General features: G+C 32.6%; 1 protein-coding gene across 3 annotated transcripts in view; it reads left to right on the forward strand.

The window, feature by feature from the left end:
• The window catches only part of Ptar1 (protein prenyltransferase alpha subunit repeat containing 1), a 53377-nt gene extending 29540 nt beyond the window's left edge, over positions 1–23837 (forward strand). Inside the window, exons 4-8 of one of the 3 annotated variants that reach the window (XM_046459438.2) lie at positions 3182–3286; positions 5026–5239; positions 12301–12605; positions 14541–14575; positions 14657–23837. In XM_046459438.2, coding sequence (XP_046315394.1) covers positions 3182–3286; positions 5026–5239; positions 12301–12605; positions 14541–14575; positions 14657–14883 — 886 coding nt within the window. In that variant the 3' untranslated portion in view covers positions 14884–23837. Of the gene's footprint in view, positions 1–3181; positions 3287–5025; positions 5240–12300; positions 12606–14540 lie in introns of all 3 variants that reach the window. The other 2 variants (XM_046459439.2, XM_046459437.2) reach the window with 2 other exon arrangements.
• The last annotated feature ends 309 nt before the right edge of the window (positions 23838–24146 follow it).

Raw genomic sequence — 24146 nt, forward strand, 5'->3', positions numbered from 1 at the left:
GATAATTTTTACAAGGATGGCTGTTATTATTTTTGTTGCTTCAGACAGAGTAACTGAGATTGAGGGAAAAAAGATGGCATTTATTTACTCAATATTTATTATGTGCCAATTACTGACCTAACCAGTGGAGATCATAATCAAAATACAGTTTGAGATAAAAAATAGAAAAATCTAAAAAGTAAAATAAACTTTGTGGAAGTATAAAAAGTATAGTTATCTCCTAGAGAAGGGAATCATGCTGCTTACTTTAGTAACTTCTGAAGGTTCCTATGGGCCTGTTTAACTATAGATAACTAGCTGATTTTCATAATGATGAACAGGAGGACTTGAAAGGAAAGTGATGAGTTTTTTTTTATTTTTTCATATACTCTTCAGTTCTTGAACGAAATATACAGCAAAGATTAAGTTATTGTTTGAAAAATCTGCTTTGTGGAAAATCTCATTCCTTTCATAATTCTTGTTGTTTTTTTAAAGTGCCTCATTCTTTTTCCTTCTCACCCTTTTTTAGAAGGCAGCCCTCATAATTTCTTTCCACAAAGATTATACCTAAATTATGGTACTTTCTTCACTAACTCTGTTCTCTAATCTCCAAAAAATACCAACACCTTTTCCCCTTCGAGTTAGTTCTCTCCATGATTATTTGATGATCCTAGCTTCATTCCTCCTCTGTAAGCAGTGTCTCATTGGGGAATTTTAGCATTATTTATATCAGTGACTATCGTCACAAAAGCCTTTTTTTTTTTAAAGCTATCCAGTAGTTTTCCAGAGCTTATCATATTAATATCTTAACTTGTTTGAGTTAGAGTACTTTTTGAATCCATGAATGAATGGAAATTTTATCTCCAGCCATATTCTTACTTGAAACTCAAATTTATTAGAGCAATTATTGTTTTTTAATTGTATCTATAGGATGTGCAATTGCCATAATGTAACCACTTAGTATACTTCTTTTTAAGGTGTCTTTTAAAAATTTGTTTACAACAGTATACAACACTTACAAGTGTTCAGTCCTGCCTCTAGGAATGTTTATTAAATTGATATTTAAATTTTGCTTTCTTTTTTATGATTCTGTGGCATTCATAGATATCATTGATTAAAGTTTTTTCAGACTATGTTATCTTCCCCAAATGCTACTTCATTGTTCAAAAGAAATTCATTGTCCATAATTAAAGAAATTTAGTAAAGAGTTAGTTATTTAGTTAGTTAGTAAAGAGGTGACTCCTTCTTTTCTGAAGAAAAAAATTATTATATATCTTATATCTGGGAATAAAGAAAAGCAGTTGCAAATAAGGACAAGTCTTGAATTTAGTAAATAGAAATTAAGGTTAATACAATAAATTTTCTATAATAGTGGATTTGAACTTTAATATTTCTCATCTGAAGGGCTATTAAAACACAGATTACTTGCCCACTTTTATTAAAACACAGATTACTTGCCCACTGTTTCCCATTCAGTGTGTCCAGGTGAGGCCTGAGCATTTGCATTTATCCTAAGTTCCAGATGATGACTGATGTTGGAACCACGTTGAAAAGCACTGCTCTACAAAGTAGTTAAAATTACATAGAGCAATCTTTTACCTCCTTTTACTTCATAAATATTCCTACTTATTGTATACAAAAAATATTACTGATCTCAGAACAGAAAATATCTAAGACTATAAAAGCAATTGACTTGCATTACATTTCTTTTAAATGATAAATAGGTTTCCTGTCCATTGAAAAGAAAATAGTCCATAAATCCATTTATTAAAATGACTATAAACCTTCTGGGTGTTGCTTCAAATTATAAAATTACTAACCTTAAAACAATTATAAAATACAAGTATTCATTGTCACTAATTAGTATTTTCATTAAAAAGGAAGTTATTTTCCTTATCAAATAAAAATTTAGAAATAGTTTATTGCTACTAAAAAGAATTTTTTATGGTATTTAGGAACCAAATCCATCTAATCCAATATAAGAGACTGACTCTGGTTTTGTTGAGTAGAAACTTCTCTAAAATAAATTAATAATCAGCTCTACCCCAAGAAGGACATTTTAGAATTAATAAGTAAGAGCAAATGATTTGGTTTTATTATAAAATAATAGATATATTGAATTAATTGGGAAGTATAATAAAAAATACCAGCATCTATTATGCAAAACTTATTCAAGAAATTAAATGTTAAATTTTATTTAGTGAAAACTATGTACCAAATACTTTTGTGATGTTCTTTATAACTGCACAGAAGCTTTGGTTGGGCTTGACCATCTTTTTTAAAACAACAAAAACCTTATATATCTATTACTTCTGTTTATATTCAAGAAAGAGTGGCCCAATATATCAGGGGCCATGCAGCTATTTCACCTGGTAATACCTCTTTTGGAAACGTATCCCAAATAATAGTACAAAAGAAACAAGTTACAAGCACAAGGGTTTTTGGTATTTCCCCACATTTTTTTTTAGAATAGCAAAAAGTTAGAAGCAACCTAAAATGTAACAGTGGGAGAAAGGACATTAAATTACATCACAGCTACTGAATTAAAACTATGATCATTCACAGTGTTCATTACAAAAATTATATGGAACTATAGGAGAATTCTTAAGATGTGCTGAGAGCAAGATATAAAATATATTTGCATGCAGGAAAGAAGGAACTATTCAAAAATAAAAATAATTGTATTTATTAGGATAATGATTCAACAGATTTTTTTTCCTTACATTTCAATCATGTTGTGTTTGGTTTTTTTTTTTAATATGTATATTCTTTCATTGTTGTTTGGGGGATTATTTATTTTTTGATAATGAACTAGACCATATCAAGTTCTATTTAAGAAGCTAGAGCACTTCTTGAACACTGTTGGATCTGCCTTAGAGATACTGCTCTCAGGTCATGTAACTTTTAGAAATGAGATAGGCTAGGAAACACCTTTAGTATCCCAAATACTTAACTAAAGTTCTGTTGTTTATTTAAGAACTTCTTTTTCTGCTTACTAATTATTTTGAGATTATGAGAATACATTCTTGACAACTGTGTATGCCATATTTATGACAGTTTTATATACCACAGTGGTTTGGAGTATTCTCTTTCTCTCCAATTCTTAGAAATTCACTTCACAATGAGGTTATATTAAAAGTCATTCAGAATGTTTGAATAGAAGAATAAAGTAATGTTTTGTTTTTTAATTTTTTTTTTACAGGAAAGAGCTGATCCTCTCTGGCACTTTAAATCCAATTAAGGACTTACATCTAGGCAAACTGGCCTTAACTAAGTTTCCAAAGAGTCCAGAAACATGGATTCACAGGTGTGATTAATTTACAGCATAGTATTCTTGTTTAGAATTAACAATGACTGGAGAAAGAAACAGCATTGTGAAGCAGGGTTGTGTGTTGATTCAAAGCATGAATTCTAAAGTCATGTTACCTACATTTCCAATCTAGGGCTATCACTGGCTACCCAAGTGCTTGTAAGAAATGATTTAACCTCTTCAATTTTCAGTGTTCACATTGCTAAATGACAGTAATTATTACACTCATATCGTACGGTTAATAGTTCAAGGTACATGGGAACAGTACCACATGTAAACACTACCAAAGTGCCTGTCATGTATTAAATACTTAGTAAACATTAGCTACTGCTAACTGTGGTAATGTGAAGACTGCATTTAGAGATTCAACTACAATGAGTATCTTGCATTTGAATGTGTTAGGTTGCATTCCTGGTAAAGAAGTTGGTGGTGATTGTTATGGTTATTCAAATTAACTTATAAAGGAAGCTAAAGGCAGCTAAGACAAAGGGCGCATAGGCTATAATTACTAGAATCACTAATACAAAGAGTAATTTTAAAGACCTGAGGTAGTGAGATGGAAATAAGGACCCTCAAAATCATGGCCAGCCAGAAGCTTATTTGTCTTATTTATAACTGCTTTTATTTGACTACAATTGAATGAAAAAGGTTTGCTGCCTGGTGATAATGGAGAAGTTACTCTGTAGTTATTCTCACTAAGCCACTTATTTTTAATTGTGGGCATTTTTATTTATTTCAGTATAAGGAATCTTAGGTATAATTGTTCCTTTGGCTAGCATTTCAAGGCAGCTCCTCTCAAACCACAGTTGTATTTTCTTATTTACTAGAAATTGGAATAGGCCTTAGAGAGTCATGGCATTGTGTGGGGGCTTAAAAAGGGATGGGGCAGGGCAAAGATAATATTAAAAATGCATTCATCAATTATTAGGTGTCTTTAGTTTTTTAATGAAGTAATAATTTTGTTAAACAAAACCTATTATTTAAACACGATGAATTGAGTTTTCTTATTCAATTTTCTGTACCTCTGGGTCAGAAATTTTTAGTCTAAAAGAATGCTTTCATAAGAGGAAAATGTTTGTACAACCAAAAGCATTAAGTAGTTAGAAATGCTTTTTACAGCTTTTGGGTTAAATGTATGCTAGTACAGATCTTAAATAGACAAAGGGAAAAATCTATGGATAAAGACATTTTAAAACATCTTCTGATGGTTTAAATTATATTGTATTCTTTCTAGATTTTATGCTGCAATATAGAAATTTTGCATAATGAAAGCTTTCCAGGTGCAGCTTCTCATTTGCACACAAATATACATAGGGGTGAGGCATGCACATGTAATTGAAGATGTGAACCATGACTCTGCTACTAATATTTACCAGCCATTAATTAATACTCCATAACCATCACCACTACACATAAATACACAGACTAGTTCCTTTTAAGTTTCTTGGTCAAATGGAATTTGGGAGTTGTCATTCAAAACTGATGATATTCTTTTTTTGACAGATTTTAAGGTTTTAGAAAGTATTTCCTTTCCTGTTTGTCCTGTTTTAGTCATACTCCTAAATTTAATTGTCTTCAAAACAGCAAGCCCTTCTTACTTCTCTCAAAATTAGGCTTATAGATAGGACTATTTTGCATTAATAAATAAATGCAGAGAACACTGAACAAAGAATACTGTCTTTTTTCCTCTCTGGTTTATGTTCTTTCCTTGTTTTTCCCAAATGCTTCCTTAACAGGCGATGGGTGCTACAACAGCTAATTCAGGAAACTTCCTTGCCTTCCTTTGTGACCAAAGGAAATTTGGAAACAATCCCTTCAGAGAGGACACAGCGACTAATACAAGAAGAGATGGAAGTCTGTGGTGAAGCAGCAGGGAGATATCCAAGCAATTATAATGCCTGGTCTCATCGCATCTGGGTGTTACAACACTTGGCCAAGCTAGATGTCAAGGTAGGGCTATTATTCAGTCCCAGTGGGCAGACTATCAGCCTGTCCTTTGAATCTTCCTCAAAAGAATTTAAAGCTCTAAAGGAGTAGAGGAAGTAATGGTTCAGTAGCATGAACAGATTATGACTGCTGATACCCCTAGAGAACACCTGGCAATTATGGAAGTGTTTTCATTATCCACTAGTGTGGTTCTGGGGCACCAGTAAGGCTAGTGCATTGGTAGACAAAGGGAGGCTAAACCATTCAGGGAAGGTTGAGCACTCACTTTGTCCTGAAACAAGAAAAGATTATTAAGCCTTTTAGAATTTGGAACTATTTTTTGGTAGTCTCTAGTTATATGCTCACTGTGCTGAATCAACTGGCTATCTTTTCCAATATCCTCTCCTGGAAGTTGGGGAAGAAGAGAGGGTACAGAAGATACCACCCACGTGTTCCCACATTTGACAGAGCCTGTAAATTATCTGAAGTTTCCTAGGTTCTTATTTCAGGCCTAAAAATCAGAATGAGGTTGAATCCACAGATTCAGAGAATTATTTGGATGCAGTGTGAGGTTGGAACCTCTCATAACCTAATTTCAGTTTTAAAATGAGGAGATGGAAGTTTCCAGAGAATTTTAATAGTTTAGAGTTAGCCACAGTTGTACCATATATTATTCATCACTGAAATCCAGGTATCGCTTGTGCTCCTTTTTATATATTACAGCATCTCAATTTTTCCCTCCTTTTTTTTCTTATGGCATTTTAATGCCATAAGAATCTCGAGTACTGATCTCCTTCTTCTTACATCTCATTTTGCATGTTCTCATTCCCTATTTTATTTCCTAGCCAGAGATTCTTCCAGAACAAATAGGAGATTTTTTACTTTAAGGAGATTTTAAGCTAACAGTTTTGGAAGAGAATCCCTTTTCTTTTCAGTTTATATGGCTATGAGTTTCAGGAGTGGAGTCCACCTGCTGGAGTAGAAAAAAGATCAAAACTTAGACTCCCATCAGCCTGAGTCCAAATTCTGCCCTTACCAGCTATATATAGGAAAGTGAGGCTTTAATGTTTTTACTTTTGAAATGAGGAGTCTACTCTCTGCCTCTGGGTTACTTTGAGAATTATTGCCTGAATTAATTTGTGGAAAGTACTGGGCATCTCAGAGAGGTTTACTAAATTTTAGTTTTTTAAATCTGCTCTCCCATGAATAAAAAATTTAGGTAAAATTGGCTATCAGTTTGCTTGATCAATTCAGTGTAATTTATTCATGAAAACGTGCCAACCCCCCTCCCCCATCATCCCCAGCCACTCTCCTGTGTACTGATTGAGATAGTAAAGACAAGAACTTTCTATCAAAAGATTGAAACTGGTTGAGGAAGCAAATCAACACTTACAAAGCAGCATGTACTTGAAGGGACTGGGGGAATCTCAGGATACATGTAAGAACAGAGAAATGGCTCTTCGTCTAGGTCTTTGGAAACAGCTGAGGCTGGAAGCATGCATAGAAGTTCTTTGATGTGTTGTCAGTGTTATGAAGTGCTTTAGAGCTGTTTATCTCAACTCCACAGTTTGATAATGGGGAGAGTAGGAGTGGAGGATAGAGCGGAGGTTTGTGGGTCCAGTTTGGGTCCAGACTCCAGGTGAGCTTAGAGGTCTTTGGAAACACTCCCGCCCGCCATGTTGTAGACCTTTTCAAGTAGCGTTTCATAAAATCAGGAATAAGGGACCAAGACACAATTTTTGTTACTTGAGACCATCATATGTTAAAGATGACAGCTTATTAGTGGACTCTGGCTGAGCTGCCTGGATTTACTCATAGGCTCACATGTTGTCAGCCTTCCTTGACCTACCTTGGGAGGTGTGGGAGCCTGCCGTTCTTCCTGTCACTGCCACCACTGCAGCATCTTTTGTTCTCATTGTTTTTAGAAAAGAGTGCTGAGTTTTCAAAATCCCTTTTCTGTTGTTACAAGCCATTGGACCCAGCTAGGATAACATGTTCTGCTATGCTTTGTCTACTAGAGGAAGCAATATCAAAAGTATTAGTAATCTAGAGCAACTTAAAATACATGAAAATAAACTGGCATTTTTTTAATTAGAAAATTGAAAATGACTTTTTAAAGTGCTAGTATCCTGTATGATATGAGTATGAAAATAAACATTGTAAAATTGTTATCTTAAACAGTCCTGCTTCCAGGAATTCATCATAAATAAATAATAGGGATGTGGTATTGTGTAATGATAAAAGGTTACATTCTGTGTTCATGCAGGCTAACTTGCATCCTGACTCTACCTCCAGTTTGCTCTGTAACCTTGAGGAAGTTAGACTGTCTTTTAACTTTTGGCTTCCTTTTCCTGTCTCATCCACTGATGCACATTGAATGGACAGATTCACATGAAGTGGCTCTTACTAAGAGCCCAATAAACATTGGCCATTATATTAAATATAAAGGTCTGATATATAAAAGTAGCATTTATAATGGTTAAAAACTTGAAAAACTAATTCTCAAAAATTGAGGGACTAGGTACATTACAGTTTATCACAGATTAGAATATTTTATTGCTCCTAAACATAGTACTTAGATAATTATATAAAGATAGATATTCATAGTAGATTAAGGTCATAAGCTAAATATGTGGGGCACTTCATATAATTTTAATCTATTAAGCATTGAATGAGATAATAAACACTTGTAAGTGTTTGGAACATTTGTATGATCAGAATCTGCAAAGCAGATTATCGAGTGTCAGACACTAGGAAGGAGAGACTGGGGGAATGACCCATTGCTAATACGAATGGGATTTTTTGGTTTGGTTTGGTTTGGGGTTTGCTTTTGGGGATGTGATGAAAATGGTTTACATTAGATAGTGGTGACAGCTGTACAACTCCAAGTATACTAAAAACCACTGATTTATTTTTTATTGTGGGTTGTTCAAAACATTACAAATTTCTTGACATATCATATTCCACACTTTGATTCAAGTGGTTACTGATTTATTTTTTAACTTAAAAAATTGACTTCAGAGTTCATTAGAAAGAATAAATCTTAAGAAATAAATTGTTGAATAAAAGAAGAACACTATACCATCAGATGTTTAAATGTTTAAATAATTAAAATATGGTACTATTTCAGAAACTCAGTAATGGAAAGGATACCAAGCCCAGAAACAAACCCCATTGCATACTATGTACAGATTTCATCGATGATGACTATGGCATTTCTCTTAATTAAAGAGTCTTTATCCAGTTTGTTGATAAAAACTTACTTTGTAGAAAATAATTGGGTTTTTACCTCATACTACATAAGCTATGTGCAAGTGAACCAGGCAAATACTTCATGATATCACTTGTATGTGGAATTTTAAAAAGTTGAACTCATAGAAACAAAAAAGTAGAGTGATAGTTGTAGGAGTTGGGGTGGGGAAAAGAATAGGGAGTTGCTGGTCAAAGGTACAAAGTTTCAGTTAGGATAAATAAGTTTTGGAGATAATATATTTAAAAATTGCTAATAATAGGTCTTTAGTGTTCTAACCATGACAAATATGTGAGGTGATAGATAAGTTAATTAGCTTGATCATGGTAGTCATTTCACAGTACATACATAAAACATTATGTTGTACACCATAAATATATAACAGTTTTTATTTGCCAGCTGTATCTCAGTAAACCTGGTGGTGGAAAAGGATTAAAAAATTAATTGCAATAAGATATTGACCAAAAAAAGTGACAAATTGAGACTTAATATCTCTTTAATATATAAATATCTCAGAAAACTGTAAAACATGACTATTACAAATATAAAGTTAGGTAACTCATAAATGAAGAGAATTAGGCAAAATAGGTATTTCATAAAGAAGAATCAAAGGGAAAATAAGCATACAAAAATATTTAGCCTTTATGATAACTAAAGAAATGTAAGCTAAAATGAAACTTTTTTTTTACTAAGTTAGTGAAGATTAAAGTATTGATGAAAAATTTAGGATCTAGGCATTAATGTTCTTCAAATAGAAATATAAATTATATAGCCTTTTTAGAGGGTACTTTGACATTATATATTAGTGTATTATTAATACTATATAATATTAATAATACACAATATATTAGTATATATCATATATATTATAATAACTATTACACGGTTGTTCTCTGTTCCAGCTAGTATACTTGTAGAAATTTATCCTAAATAATTAGATATGCACATGGATTTATATATAAGATTGGTACTCATGTAAGAGTAGAAATAAATAAGGGAATAGTTAAATTGTGCTGATCTTTAGGGTAAACATTATGCAAGAGTTAAAATTGTTATAGAATAGTATTTAATGTCATGAGAAGTGGAATAAACTCAGTACAAAATAATATCCTGAGTTTGTGTTAAAAATAAAATTTAAGAATGGTGTGACTGATTTGTTAACAACCAGAGACATGAAAAACTGTGCTCTGTATTTGTACTATGAATTGAAATGATTCTGCTGTAACAAATTAGAATAAATAAATAAATCTTAAACATAAATAAATAAATAAATAAACTCTTTGAGTGATAATGAACTGCAGTCGATTTCCATGCATGTATGAGTTTGTTAGGATGAACCCAACTACTATATGTAACCGTTAACTCTTTAAAAAAAAAAAAAAAAAAACCTCTTTGTAAAAGCGTGAATAGGGAAAAAAAAAACCTGAAAGATTGGTTATATATCAAAGTTTTAAGAGTAGTAATTTATGGCCCATAGGATAATAGGTAATTTTTTAAAAATAATTTTTATTATTTAAATTTTCTATAATAATCATTATCAATTTTATAATTAGAATGAAAACCATTGTTAAAAAATTTACAAGATTGATGACATTTTTATTTTCTGTAATCTTTCATTTTAAAACTGTTATTCGTCTAATTCATAGGCCTACTTTAGTTTTATTTTATTTACTTACTCATTTTTTAATGTGGAGGTTAGAAAAGAATATGTGCATTTAAGGTTTATCATATAAAGGCATTCATTTTGTCAATATCTTAGATTTAATCCATATGTTTATATGTCTTCAAGATCTTTTAAAAGTAGTTCATTTATTTTTGGTTATTGCCTTTATACCATTTCTTCTGATAAGAAAATGACCCAATGTTCTCATTAAAGTCTGTTCTTTGGATTAATAATGCATCCTTATATATCTTAAGGAAAAGAATATGGTAGGTTTTTTTTTTTTTTTTTCCCTTAAACAGTGTAAGGTTGTTTTTTGTTTGTTTGTTTTTGTTTTTAAGAAATTAATCTTGGGGCTGGGGTTGTAGCTCAGTGGGAGAACACTTTTCTAGTATGTGTGAGGCACAGGGTTTGATTCTCAGCACTGCATATAAATAAACTAATAAAGGTCCATTGACAACTAAAAAATTTTTTTTAAAATATTAATCTTTTTGAAAACCTTTTATATATGGTATTTTTGCCTCAAAATCAAACAGTTGCATTTTTTAACATAGAAATATTCTATAAGAAATGATCTAAAGGATTTTCATGAAGTGGAGTACTCTTTTCAATCCATATTAAGATGCCAGGCTAAAAAGTAAAAAGCTGCTGTGTTTTAGCTTAATGTCCTACAGACTGATTCTTCAAAAAAATGTAATGACCTTAAAATTAATTTTCCTGGTAGAAGTTCATCTGGTACTATTTTTGCTTACTTTTTGAAATAAAAAATATCTTGTTTCTCAGAGACTCGCCAGCTATCACCTCTGTAATAAATTTAGATGGTGATTAATAAACTCATTAGAGCTTAGAGAAAATATTTAAAACACATCATTGATAAACCATGAATGTCCTACTTGGAAGTAATCTTACTCCTTTGTACTTGTCATCTCTTTTATTAAATTGTTCATTCATTCATTCATAAAATATTTATATATCCACTCTGATGACAGTGGGTATGAGGTAATGGACATATCAATTAGAAATGAATAAGCATCTTACAGAGTTTAAAAACAGATAAAGCACCTTCAGAATTTAGTGTGAATGAAGACATGCAAAGAATTTTTTAATGTGCATGCTGGGTTATAAAAGTACTTTGGAAGTTCAGAACAGGGAAAGATTTCTTGTAGGGAAGAAAGGGATGTGTGAGGAGTGGAGAAGAGAACATAGTATAGGAGAAGGTATTTGCTGGGGACCTATGACAAACAGATAAAGTCATCGTTTGGCATCGTGCTGTTTCTATTATTTACTGTTGACAAGTGTATATCTGGTGTTCTTTAGCTGGTCTAAAAATCCCCTGATGGACTGTGGTAAGTCCTTGATAATTCTGTTCATTGCTCAAAATTCTTGGACTACCTGTTCAAGACAGTGCCAAAACTTACTTTCCTTTTCTTTCTTGTCCCCACCCCGCCCTGCCCCACAAATGCTGCTTTGGTTTCTGTCATTCTTTAATTTACAAGGTTGGTAATACAAAGATTTGAACATTTTACTGCTGGATTTTATTTATTAATTCACTTTAAAACCTCATTTATCATTGATGGCGAGTTGGAAACAAAAATAGTCATGAGCCCTTACAAAATCCTATATTCGTGCATCATGGTTTTGTACTAAGCTCTTAGAATTAAGTAGTGAACAAAACAGTTATACTGTTTGCCTCCATGACACTTATAGATAATAGAAAAACAGATAATTATATTTAATCTATAATTGAACAGATATAGTATATTTTCATGTTAGATATAATGCATATTAAATAAAATAAAGTTTAATCAAATTAACCTGCATTTATATTTTCCTTCTATGTTAACATTACTTGTAAGTGACTGTTTTAATGTTTGACATTATTTTAAAATTTGGCTTTTCTCTCCATGTGCCCATCAGAATGTGAATAGTCAAGGGAAAGAAAGACAGGTCTTTTGGTTCTGTGGTTTTAAAACAAATTCCTGTAACTTTATAAGGGAAGAGAGAAACCAGCATGCATTAAACTTCTAAACGACAGCACTGTGTAGACAAGGTGTACAAAATATTGGTGAGAATGGTATTGTTTAAAAAAAAATCAAAGAGAAATTAGAGGTGCTAATAGAGAAGTAAAATCCTTAGAAAATTCCTCTTCTCACTTTTCTTTTTTCTTCCTTCAAGATTCTTCTTGATGAACTATCTTCTACTAAACATTGGGCATCCATGCATGTTTCAGACCACAGTGGATTTCACTACCGCCAGTTTTTGTTAAAATCTTTGATGAGTCAAACTGTGACAGACAGTTCTGTATTGGAGAAAAACACTTTGAGAAATGAACCAGCCCTAGTTCTTCCAAAAGATGAAGAAGCAGCTGCTTCAACAGAGGAACCAAGGATAAATCTTCCTCATCTCCTAGAAGAAGAAGTGGAATTCAGCACAGATCTTATTGATTCCTACCCAGGACATGAAACCCTTTGGTGTCATAGGTAAGAGAAGAGAAAAACCCATTTCCTACATGAAATTGGCATGTCTTGATGAGAGCTGCAGAAGGTGTTAAATCTGACTTCTGCCTGTTTAGGTATTCATAGGCATCTGATTTTGGAGCTTTGCCTATGTGAGTAAGAAAGGGTTTATGTTACCATATCATTATTATTAACATGAAGTTTCTGGTGCAGTTTTTTGCCTATGGCTTAGGACAGTAGTAGTCAGCCTTTACTTTGCAACAGAATAATCTGTGTTACTTCCAAAATAAAAGGAAAACAAGACAAATAGAAGTTTGTGGACTCCCTCTTTGGAGACTGTGATATTTAGCATATCTGAGATGGAATTTTGTTATTTTTTTGCCATTAATATGCCTAAACAAATACAAAATAGAACAAAAACCTTCAATATCAAAACAATCTCAAGTCCCAATCTACCTTCTCTTGAAAACGTAGAATAAGGGTGTCTTAATTTTAAGAGGAAAAAAGAATTTTCAGCTGGGCTTGATGGTGCATGCCCGCAATCACAGTGAATCAGGAGGCTGAGGTATAAGGATCACAAGCTCAAGGCTTGTTTTGTTGTTTAAACCCTGTGATTTTTTTTTAATCAATTTTGATGCATAAGTCAGAGTTGAAACTATTGATTAAACCCTGAGGGGAAAAAAGTAAGTTTTATTATTTTTTTACCCTAATGATCTACAAAATTAACGAAGTGTAATATCTTGATGCTTTTTGTTTATTTAAATTTTAAAAAATTTAAAGAATTTCTCTTGGGATACAGAGAAAGACTAGTAGAAAGGTGTGAAACAGAATATAAGACTTGCTTGTGTTAGTCAGGAGGTAGGTTTTTAAAAGTTGGCATATTAATAAAATTACTGAGATCTGCCCTTACTCTTGTCCAGTCTAGTTTTAGGCTGTTTGAGGAGATGGACACCTGCTAGTCTATGCTCAACCTACTCAGAAGACAATCTCTCCTTTTTGGCACATTCATGAATAGAGAATTATCTTTTACTTATGTGTTTGGTACTAGGAAATGAGCCCCTTGCCTCTGAGCCACATCCCCAGCGCCTTTTTTCTTTCCTTCCCTGCCCCTTCCCCTTCCCCTTCCCCTTCCCCTGCCCCTTCCCTTTCCTTTCCTTTCCTAGTTCTCACTAATTTGTTGAGATATAACAACTTAGAAGCCATGTAGTTTATCGTATTGTCTACCAGAAATGTCCCCCTTACACCAAATCGGTGTTTGGAGATTAGCAACAGGGATTTCATTTTGACAAATAGTTCCAGGTGATGTTTTAAGGACACAAGAACTGCTCTTCTTAGAGGAAGAACAGAAACTGTATCTTTTAAAGTGTTTTTCTCAGAATTCAGCACAGATCCACTATATATGGATGTTGAAGACTAGTGATGGATTTACAAGATAGGTCAGTTGATTTCTAGATCATAAGACCAACTGCAGCAGATGTGTTCTTTTAATTAAAAGGATTGGATAAAGGCTATGGAATAAGCCTCTGGATGAACCCTTTAATTCCCCATTTCTAGAATCTCTTGTCTTCCAAGATATCAACGAAATTAGTTTTTTATTTGGTTATATATAATATTGATATTATATAAAACAGATATTGATTGAACTAAGACCTATTTCTATTTTCATGTTAAAGTAATAACTTCAAGTTGTCATCATTCAGTAAATGCTTATTGAAAAAACTTTTAATAGTGTTCTTTCTCACAAAACAAACAAGTAATCTGCAATATTTGTCCAAATACCCAGACTTCATGTCAACTATTTTTCCTAATTCCTAATTCCTCTGTTTATCTTTGGGTTATGAAGTGGGCCACAAACTCAGCACGTATACATGTTGATATGATCACAATTTTTTTCCCCTGAAAAGCTTAACTTTGCCATGAGATTTTCTTTATTCTCTTCCTCCCCCTCCCCCATCATAGGCGGCATGTTTTCTACCTTCAACATCACTTAAATGGTAAGTTTCCTCACAGCATGACCCAGCTGCCACCTGCAGACAGTCCTGGAGAGACTTTGAGTGATTTGCACCTCATCCCAGCAGATCCTCGGCTGTCTCAGGCAATGGAAGTAGATGGATTGAATGACTCAAGCAAGCAAGGCTACTCCCAAGAAACCAAACGCCTGAAGCGGACCCCAGCTCCAGATTCTTTGGGCCTAGAAATGGAGCACAGGTTCATTGATCAAGTATTGTCCACTTGCCGGAACATAGAGCAAGCCAGGTATGCCAAAGCATACAGGAAATGGCTGGTCACTCTGAGTCAATGAAAGTGGATTAATCCTGTAAGGTTCCCCTTTTAGTGCAATATTGCTTTCCTTTCTTATTGACATAGTTGCATGAACTGTTTGCTATTATTGGCTAATGTGTTCCTCATCTTTAGGTTAAAAGTCCATAGGAAACCTTACATTTTATTTATTTTATTAAGAATTGGCATTCCTTTGGGGATACAGTAATTGTGTAGCTCCTTACTAAAAAATGAGTCTTAAATTTTTTCTTTTTAACTCCTCATCCTTTATATTTCTATACATGGGGTTTTCACTCAGTTCTTATAATTGGGTCACATATACATCCACCCACCTCATTTTGATTGCTATATAGGCAAATTTTTTAAATCAAAATTTTTTGTTGTAGTTCAGCTTAGAAACATTAATACAGATGCAGAAGAACTTAATTTATTTTCAGAATCAAATGGCTAGATGTTTGGATATGTGAAAATATAAATCAGTTCTTTTTCTAGCATGTTCTACTCAAAAGTATAGACTAAATGTAACCAAAGTCAGAAGTATTGAAATTTATATTAAAAAAATGCTTCCAATGTAATCCATTTTTAAATGATTATTTAAAAACAGAATCTAATTTAAGAGTTTATGTAAGTGTAGTACTGGAAAATTATTTTTATTACTAGCTTTGATAGGTTGTTTTTTACCTCATATTTGGTATATGCCAAAACAGTCATATCAGCCCTGATAAAATAAATTTTTTAAAAACCCAGAATGCCATTTTTAGTTATTACTACTTTTTCTTTTCCAAAATCATTCATGAAAAATGGGAGAAATATACATACAAATGTATTCATAGAAACTCCTTTTTAAAAAATTAAGTTATTGAGATTATACTGGATAAACTACAAAATTTTGTGGACTATGAAAAGTTTACTGGCAAAAGCCAGGAGGAAAGAATAGTTCAGGAGATTAATTCTTCAGTTTTTATTTAAAAACAAAACAGAACACTTTGATACAGGATTTTATCAGGGATGAGGTACCAAAGTATCTACATTAATGCTGTATCTTAATTTTCACTAACAAGGGCTGAGTTTTTCAGGTTGATGAAGTGGGACTAGGGAAAGAGTCAGCTAATGTCTACTTTCTTATTATATTTTCTCCTTTGTAAATGGTATGTATTTCTTTTTTCTGTATACTGTTTTCTTTATTTCACCACTCCATTCCATATTTTTTTTTGTCATTTTGACTTGTGTATAATTTTCCTCAAATTTCAGGAATGCCTACTGAAGATTTTATGTTCTCTATTTCTGTGAATTTCATTCCCATCTAAATACACACACACACACACACACGAAATATGAATAGAAACTGCCCCTCTAAAAGTTTCTCAAATGATGAAGCTGTTTCTTGTCCTACGTGTATACAAATGTGAGTAATAGTTATAGAAATAAGTATGACCACCATGCTTTGCCTCTTCTCCTTTTTACTTGCTTAGTAATCTGTAAGGTGGGGAGAAAGATGTAGGGAAAGGCAAACCTCTCCTGTCTCAATCTTGTGAATAGCCAGGACTTGAGGTAGAAGTACTATTTTAAGGGAAATGGAATAGGTCCTTTATTTGGGCATCATGGTTTTGTTGAGCGGTGAACTGTCAAATTGAATGATATACTTGTAAGAACACCAGGAAAATTATCTAGCCTGGCCCCAGTAGACAGATGTTGCTCTTATCTCTTGGGGCAAAAATTACCATTTTTTATACTTTATATAATTTTTAGGAGAGAAAATAATTGCCATAATGAACTTAATCCCATGGCCCTTTGTGTACAGAGCTTATTTTGAATCAGATACCTCAAGGTCTATGTAGATTTCAATGGATAAAACTCATTAGATTTATGATTTTCAACTCTTGTAGGGGTTGAGTAGAAACTACACAGAGATGACATGGGAGGTTCAGCACATTCCAGTAATACATGTTGCCAAATTCTGGACTACTCAGTATCACTGTTATCTCAAGCATAATTTTTAGTATCCTAAGTAATAGGGCTTCTTTGATGTGAGTGCAACTACTTTGATGTGAATACACATCAGGACATGAGTATAGATAATATCCTGAGAACATTAGTTAAACTTACCTTACACTCAGTATCTTGGTCATCTTTGTTGTTAACTGCTCAAACCCACCACTTTCTGAAGCCATGTAGTGTTTTAATATACCTTGGTCTTCTTTTCTTAATAAAGTTTTAAATAGAGAATGAGAATACAAACATCCAAAGGATACTGTCAGTATGTGACTTTTGTATGCTACTTTATTTTAAATTTGCATTTTTCAAGTGTTCATTCACAGGAAAACTTAGAATTGCCCTATATGATTATTTTTGTTGTGCCGCCCCCCCCCCCCCCCCCCCCCCCCGCCTAAGTGCTTGACATTTAAACTGACTAGCATAATATGTCTTTGCCTAAATGAGCTCATGCAGTAGAAAAAGTATGTCTGTTTTCAGGGGCTTGTTAGCCTTATTTTTCTTCAAATATGTCATTGTTTAAAAGGGGAAGATAGTTTAGATTTGACGTGTTTCATCACATTTTCACTGAAAGAGTAATAGTTCATCATCCTGTGGGTCAAGAATACTACTGACAAGCAAAAGGCAGTAGGTAACTAACACCTTCATAACACTCTTCACCCTGCCTTTTTAATGTAGACTTATTTCAGTAATATAGTATTTCCAGACTCTACTGTGTGTGCCTTGCTCATTGTGAGGGCTCACTGACTACTTATTAAATGAATGATTGATTAACTGAAGAAGGAAAAAGATTGGTCATGAGTGATGGATAGAGTGATGATTGAGAAATTAATTGTTTGTGAATAATACTTAGGGAGAGCTGTTGCATATAGAAAAAGTTAATTTAAATTTATTTTTTTCATTACTTTGTTTAAACTCATTAAATTCAAGCCAAGAAATGCAGCTCTAGAATTATCAGTGAGCTATACCTTAATCTACATTAAACATTTATAGAAACCCACTTGCATTAAGGATACTACTTTCTGTTTACTTATTTAAGGACACATACACAAAGCTTGAACCATTTGAGAACAGCTGAAGAAATTCTTTGATTTCAATGACTTGTTTATTGTATCTTCATGAATAGTTGTTTTATGCTTCTCCTTTTTTCCCCATTAATTTGAACTGTGAATCTTTTAGTTATTTCCTAAATCTGTATAGTTGTTAAGCTTAAGGATCTGATAAATATTAATATCTACTATTATTTCTTTAGAAACTCCAGGCCCAGACTTTCAGTCACACTTCTTAATTCTTCTAGTACAGTTCTAATTTAAATTGAGAGCTTCATTAATTTCTTTCTTTTTTTTTTTTTTAAGCAGTGCTAGGCTAGGGATCATACTCCACTTTATTAATAATTAGTAGAATTAAACGTATACAGGTTGTCACTAAAGAACACTTAGATATTCAAATAAGGAGGTTGGTGACATGTGGAAACAAAAGTTTTTGGATTTTTATGCAGCAGTCTATAAGAAAGCATATATATTTTTGTGGTTTTGATATGTTCAGTTCATACCAGTTTGTACTTGGTGAATGAGTGAGTATATGTGTAAAAAGAACTTGTAATATTGCTGCAAACATAATTATAATTTTCTCTCATATAGCATCACATGGTCTATGACATGGCTAAATGCAATTTAGGAGTAGAACCACCACTTGCTATACAACAATCTCTACCTTAGCACCCCTGAATTATAGAAGATGCTGAAGATCTAGTTGCAAAAGAAAGTAGCACATGATTGGGGGGGGGGGGTGGCAGTGTAAAAAGCTGTTTTAAGTTTACTGTTATTTTTTTACTAGAAAATTATATATTAAAAGTAAGATATTTAAAGTATGCTAAAATTTTTGAACAACATTATAACAACTTAATCTTTTGTCTTTTGAATGAATTCCTCAAACAGACCTGCAAACTCTAGCATTCTATGTGCTGCTGCCTCCCTATGCTCTATAATGATCTCCTATTTATTTGAGATCTGTGTTGAGGCACTGGAAAGTTTAGGCAAATTCAGTATCATAAAGGCAGAGAGCAAGAAAAATCAACCCTAAGAATTCTACTTTCTGTCACACAGTGTCTTTTTAAAAACAACTGTACATACTGTGTTAATTTGAGTGCCTTTCTTACTTGGGGTTGGAGCAGGATCATGTTACTTTAAACTCTAATATTTAGATAGAAAACAAGAACATAAAACAGCTGAATATGACTCATGATTTTATTTATTCCCTTTGTTAGACCTGGTCCTATCTTATCCTTTGATGAGATACTGATACAAGAAAGTAGAGTCCTTTATTTCTATTTCATTAGTTCTCTTTTTTCCCCCCAAATCCGTATTCAATTTTTTTTTTTTTTTTCATTTTGTGGTGTTGGGGATTGAACCCAGGGCCTTGTGCATGCAAGGCAAGCACTGTACCAACTGAGCTATGTCCTCAGCCCTCATTAGTTCTCATTTTTAAGCACCCTATAAAGAATTAGTTCTTTCTGCAAAGCAACTAACATTTTGGGGATTACATGCATTGCATTCAGAGGTTTATGTGTGCACAATTTGAGACAGCCTGAAATCTGTGCAGACTGAGTCCAAAGGGAAGCTGGAACCCCTCCCTAAAATAAATGCCAGATGATTGTCCTAAATGAATCCTCTGCCTTACTCTAAGGACCTTCTTTCCCATCCACGTTCAGGCCTAATGTAGGATAGTTGAAGGGGAAAAGTAGGATTTTTTTTTGTCACATATAAGAAGAAAGGAAGTAAATTCTAAGATGAAATTTAAAATGTGTCATTTATATATTTGTTTTGGGGAGTAGGAATTTCACATTTCATGATAGCAAATAATTCCTCATAATTTCAGAAAAATATATAATTAAGCTTTCAAAGTGCTTTATAGAGAATTTTTCAATAATATATTCTATAGGCAGCAGTATGCTATGTTCAGAGTAGAGTCAGAAAACCAGTGTATCCATTGTGGATCTGGGATCAGAAGGAAATCTCAGGCTCCCAACTTAAGACTTCTCTACTCTTACCAGGCCATGTTAACACTGTAAAACCAAACTCTCTGCTGAAAAAAACAAAACAAAAAACCCACCAAACCAGCTTAGTCTGCTGGTAAAACATGCTTCCAAGAATATTAGCTATATGTAGTTTGGACTTTCTGGATAATAATATCCATAAAGCTAACTCTGATTTTTCTTATATTAGTCTATTGTTGATCCTCAGGGCATAGAAGATTTAGTTCAATTTAGGATATACTTTTTTTATTCAGTGGCAAATAAAAAAGGATAAATATATTACTAGCTCTTAAAGGTTTAGTATATATAGTATTTTTTATAAATCACTACCAATGCAATAGCTAGTAGATGCTCTGTGACTGCCTCAATTCATCTCTCTGCTTTAGTTCCTGTGGCTGTGTTATGAACATTTTTTAATATATGTCTTCTGTAGAAATGATTTCTGAATTATATTTTCATGTTTGAGGAGGTGGGGGAGACTATTTTGCATTAACTGACATCATTCTCAATTTTTAGAAATTCTGTTGAGGAAAATGATTACTGTTGGCTTTCAAAACCATGACTACTTTGCTCTCTAAGACATCTGTTTCCTTGAGAATGTTTTATGTGCAGAACCTATGCATGTTCAATACATTGCATAATACCTAAAATGTTATGGGAATTCAATAAGGGAATTCAATAACTGGTAAAGGCTCGAGCGGTAAAACTAGCTCATAGCAGTCTTATTGTCCACATTGTTAGCTTTTGGTAAAATACACCAGTTTGCGTGAATACATAATCATATTCAAATATATAAGATAAATATAACAGTTGTACACCATTGCAAGTGAGGTTTAGATACTTTTGAGATTATCTATGTGTGTATACAGATGTACATGTATATGAAGGATTTGTAGCTTGAATTTATATGGTGGCTTTTACAAAGAATTTTATCCAAAGAATTGTTATTTTTGTATTTGCTTAAATGCTACTATTTCAGGCACTTTTTAAAATTAGACCAACTCCCTCCAGCAAAGCTGGAAATCTAACAAAACAAGTGCCCATTTGCCCTAATTAACCAGATATTTGTTTGGGTAAACTGTTTATGTTAAGTCTTTGATGCTCTACAAATTAAGACATTCTGTTTTTTCCTCTCATACTTTTAGGGAAATCGGCCTTAATTTCATATCTGGTAATCAGTTTCCTCAAAGTACTATGCAGCACACAGTAGATTATTTATTTATCTTTATAAGGTGGTAATGCATTGAGACTTTTCATTCTGTTTTGGGTCATAGGGATGTACCATTTTATGTAACTAAATATTGCCTCAAGCAGCATTCTACCAGAAATGTTCATATGTTGTCCTCCCTCATCAAATGTCATGCTTTTGAAGGAGGTATTTTATACTATTAGTTAAAGAATGGGCCTAGACTGAGTGCAATCGAAGTAAGTGCTCAATAAACACCTAGTTGATTATTAGTCTGTCATACTAACAATGAGCTTTCAGCAAGGAAACCAGCGTTATCTTTTCATTGAGAAGTATATATTTAAAATAATATATGTGTGAAACTGAAAAATTGTATCATTTCACATTAATTATTAAGCTTATTTAGGCTAGAGTTAGTGATTTGTAATAAATATTGTTTATATAGAACATGGTCTGAAGACAGGAGATGTAAAAAGATTAGATAATATCTGAGGCACATTAATTGATTAAAAAAATAGGTAGCTGGACTCTAAGGAGAACTACTGTAGTCTTCTGTAATCATTTTATATATTGGTATATATAGTACTATCTGGATTAGTTTTATTTCTCCTTAAATTTTAGTTTCATTCCAATATCTTAAAAGTGGTAATGGTAAAATAGAAATTTATGCTAAATAACTCCTACTTAAACATCTTTGACATGAGGAGGAAATTTTTATGAATAATATAGTAGTTTCACTATGTTTATTGTGGCTTTCAGAGCATTTTTGTCAGAGTTCACCTGATGTAAAAAAACATTAAAATTTTTGAAACAAACATTCCTACCTGAACTATGAGGAAACAAATGTATAGTACAAGAGTAGTTAGGCATTGATGTTTGGTGAGATTCTTAATGCATGACTATGATGCTGGCTTCTGACTGAAGTGACCGTGTCAGTATTATATTTTGGGTTTTCTTGTTCTAGGAGAAAAATGGAATGTATACTAGATTAACTTAATGTCTTTAAGTTGGAAAAAATATGAGGTATTATAAGTATGCCAAATATTTATACACTCTACTACAATAGGAGAGGAAGGAAAAAAAATTTAAAAGTAGTAATTTTTTTTAATAGCTTCTAATTTTTTTTTTAACCCAAGTTCCTTATACACTAGTCACTTGCCTGGTTTAACACTGAGGGACTGTAATTTAAGGGAAAGATCTTAGATACTATATTCTGCTATTAGAATACATCGTGCATGTTAATATCACAGTGCTTGTAGATTTCCCAAAAAGAATATTTCCATAAATTGACGTCAATATTGTTTTTTTCTTGTAATTTATGTTCACATGGACAAGTTACATATATGCTCTGTGGTACAGAGTCAGATCCTGGGCATTAAAGATTAGTTTGGCTAACTTTACTGAAGATACTAATTGTCTTCACTGATTGCACTGCTGTGTTTCTTAATCCATTTTCCCCCATAGAGCAGTCTATATTGAAGTTTCTTTTGTTCCTACCATATACTAATTGACTTTTGTTTAAGGCTTAAATATTTTGTGAATTCTTTTTACACTTAAAATGTATACCTTACAGAGGGATAAGGATGAGATTTGCAGTAAGGTATGTGCAGAGTGTGCTTTCACTGTTTTGGGAATTAGTACCACAGAGTACTTAAGGCTAGTATAATGATCATAGATTATATATACTTGAACTCTTCAATAGAAATATAATATGTGGGCTGGGGTTGTGGCTCAGCAGTAAAGCGCTCACCTACCACGTGCTAGGTGCTGCGTTGATCCTCAGCACCACATAAAAATAAATGAATAAAATAAAGGTATTGTGTCCAACTATAACTAAAAAAATAAATATAGACTTTTTTTAAAAAAGGAAAGAGATATGAGCCACAAAGTAATTTTTAATTTCCTTGTAGTCAGTTGAAAGAGGTGAAATAAACTTTAATAATATATTTTATTTAACCCAGCTATTAAAAAAATTACCATTTCAACATATAATCACTGTAAAAATTATTAATGAAATATCTTACCTTTTTTTTTTCTATACTAAGTCTTCAAATCTCAGTGTGTAATTTACAGTCACTACATCTCAGTTCTGACTAACCATGTTTCAAGTTCTCAAGTCATGTGTGGCTAAAGGGTATTTTATTGGACAATTCATATGTACATGGTACAAAGTGTGACTATTTTAAATTCAGAGATGATGAGGCAGACATAAAATTATGGTACTTCAAAATAATTTAGAAAAATGTCTACTAGAATTGTCCACTTGTTTTCCTTCATCTTCATTTAAAATTTGCTCTCAAAATATGATCAGTCGATTCCAATTTGCCAGGTGTTATTTAAGGAGAAAGAAATTCTATGCCATGTAAGATGCAATGATGTACTGATTATAACAACACATTTTTCAGTTGTAGTCACTAAATTCTGTCTTGTTTCTTCAAAATAATACCTTAAATTGCATGTTAATTGTGTATTTGCACCTATTTTGGTTTTGTATTATTCTTAATGTATAATGATGTATATTAACAAACAGCCCTAGGATTCTTTCTATGCAGTGGTCTTCCAGTATCTCACTGGTACACTTATTTATGATAAATGGCAGAGAAGTAGAATGAGCCATTCTTTTTTCCATTAGATTTATTTATAACATGTGACCATGTACCAAGCAGCTACAAATTATTGTATTTCTGTAGAATATGGAAAATAGTGTTTGTCTTATCTTTGCTAAATATCTGCAATTTCTAAGTAAATTTTTCATCTCCTAAAATGTGTTAGATGTGATTTTATTTTTACTTCTGGTAGTTGATGCTTTACACTTTGATTTAGCCCACCATACTGCCTAGTTAAATTGCTTTGATGTTGGTTAAGAAGGTAGTGGTATGAACTGTTATCTTAAGTGAAACCAGTGATTTGATTACCTATATTTGTAGAAAGAAATTTAAATGTTACCATGTCTAGAACGTAAAAGAAACATTAGAAATTAGAGAAATTTCCATAGTTGTCTTTAAATTGCATTAACAATGACTAATTGTCATGACTATTTATGCTTTTCCCCATGCATTTCAAATGAAGGTAC

Source organism: Marmota monax, unplaced genomic scaffold (assembly GCF_021218885.2).
Source record: "Marmota monax isolate L192 unplaced genomic scaffold, Marmota_monax_Labrador192_F-V1.1 WCK01_AAM20220418_F8-fsc00059, whole genome shotgun sequence".
Taxonomy (NCBI): Eukaryota; Metazoa; Chordata; class Mammalia; order Rodentia; family Sciuridae; genus Marmota; species Marmota monax.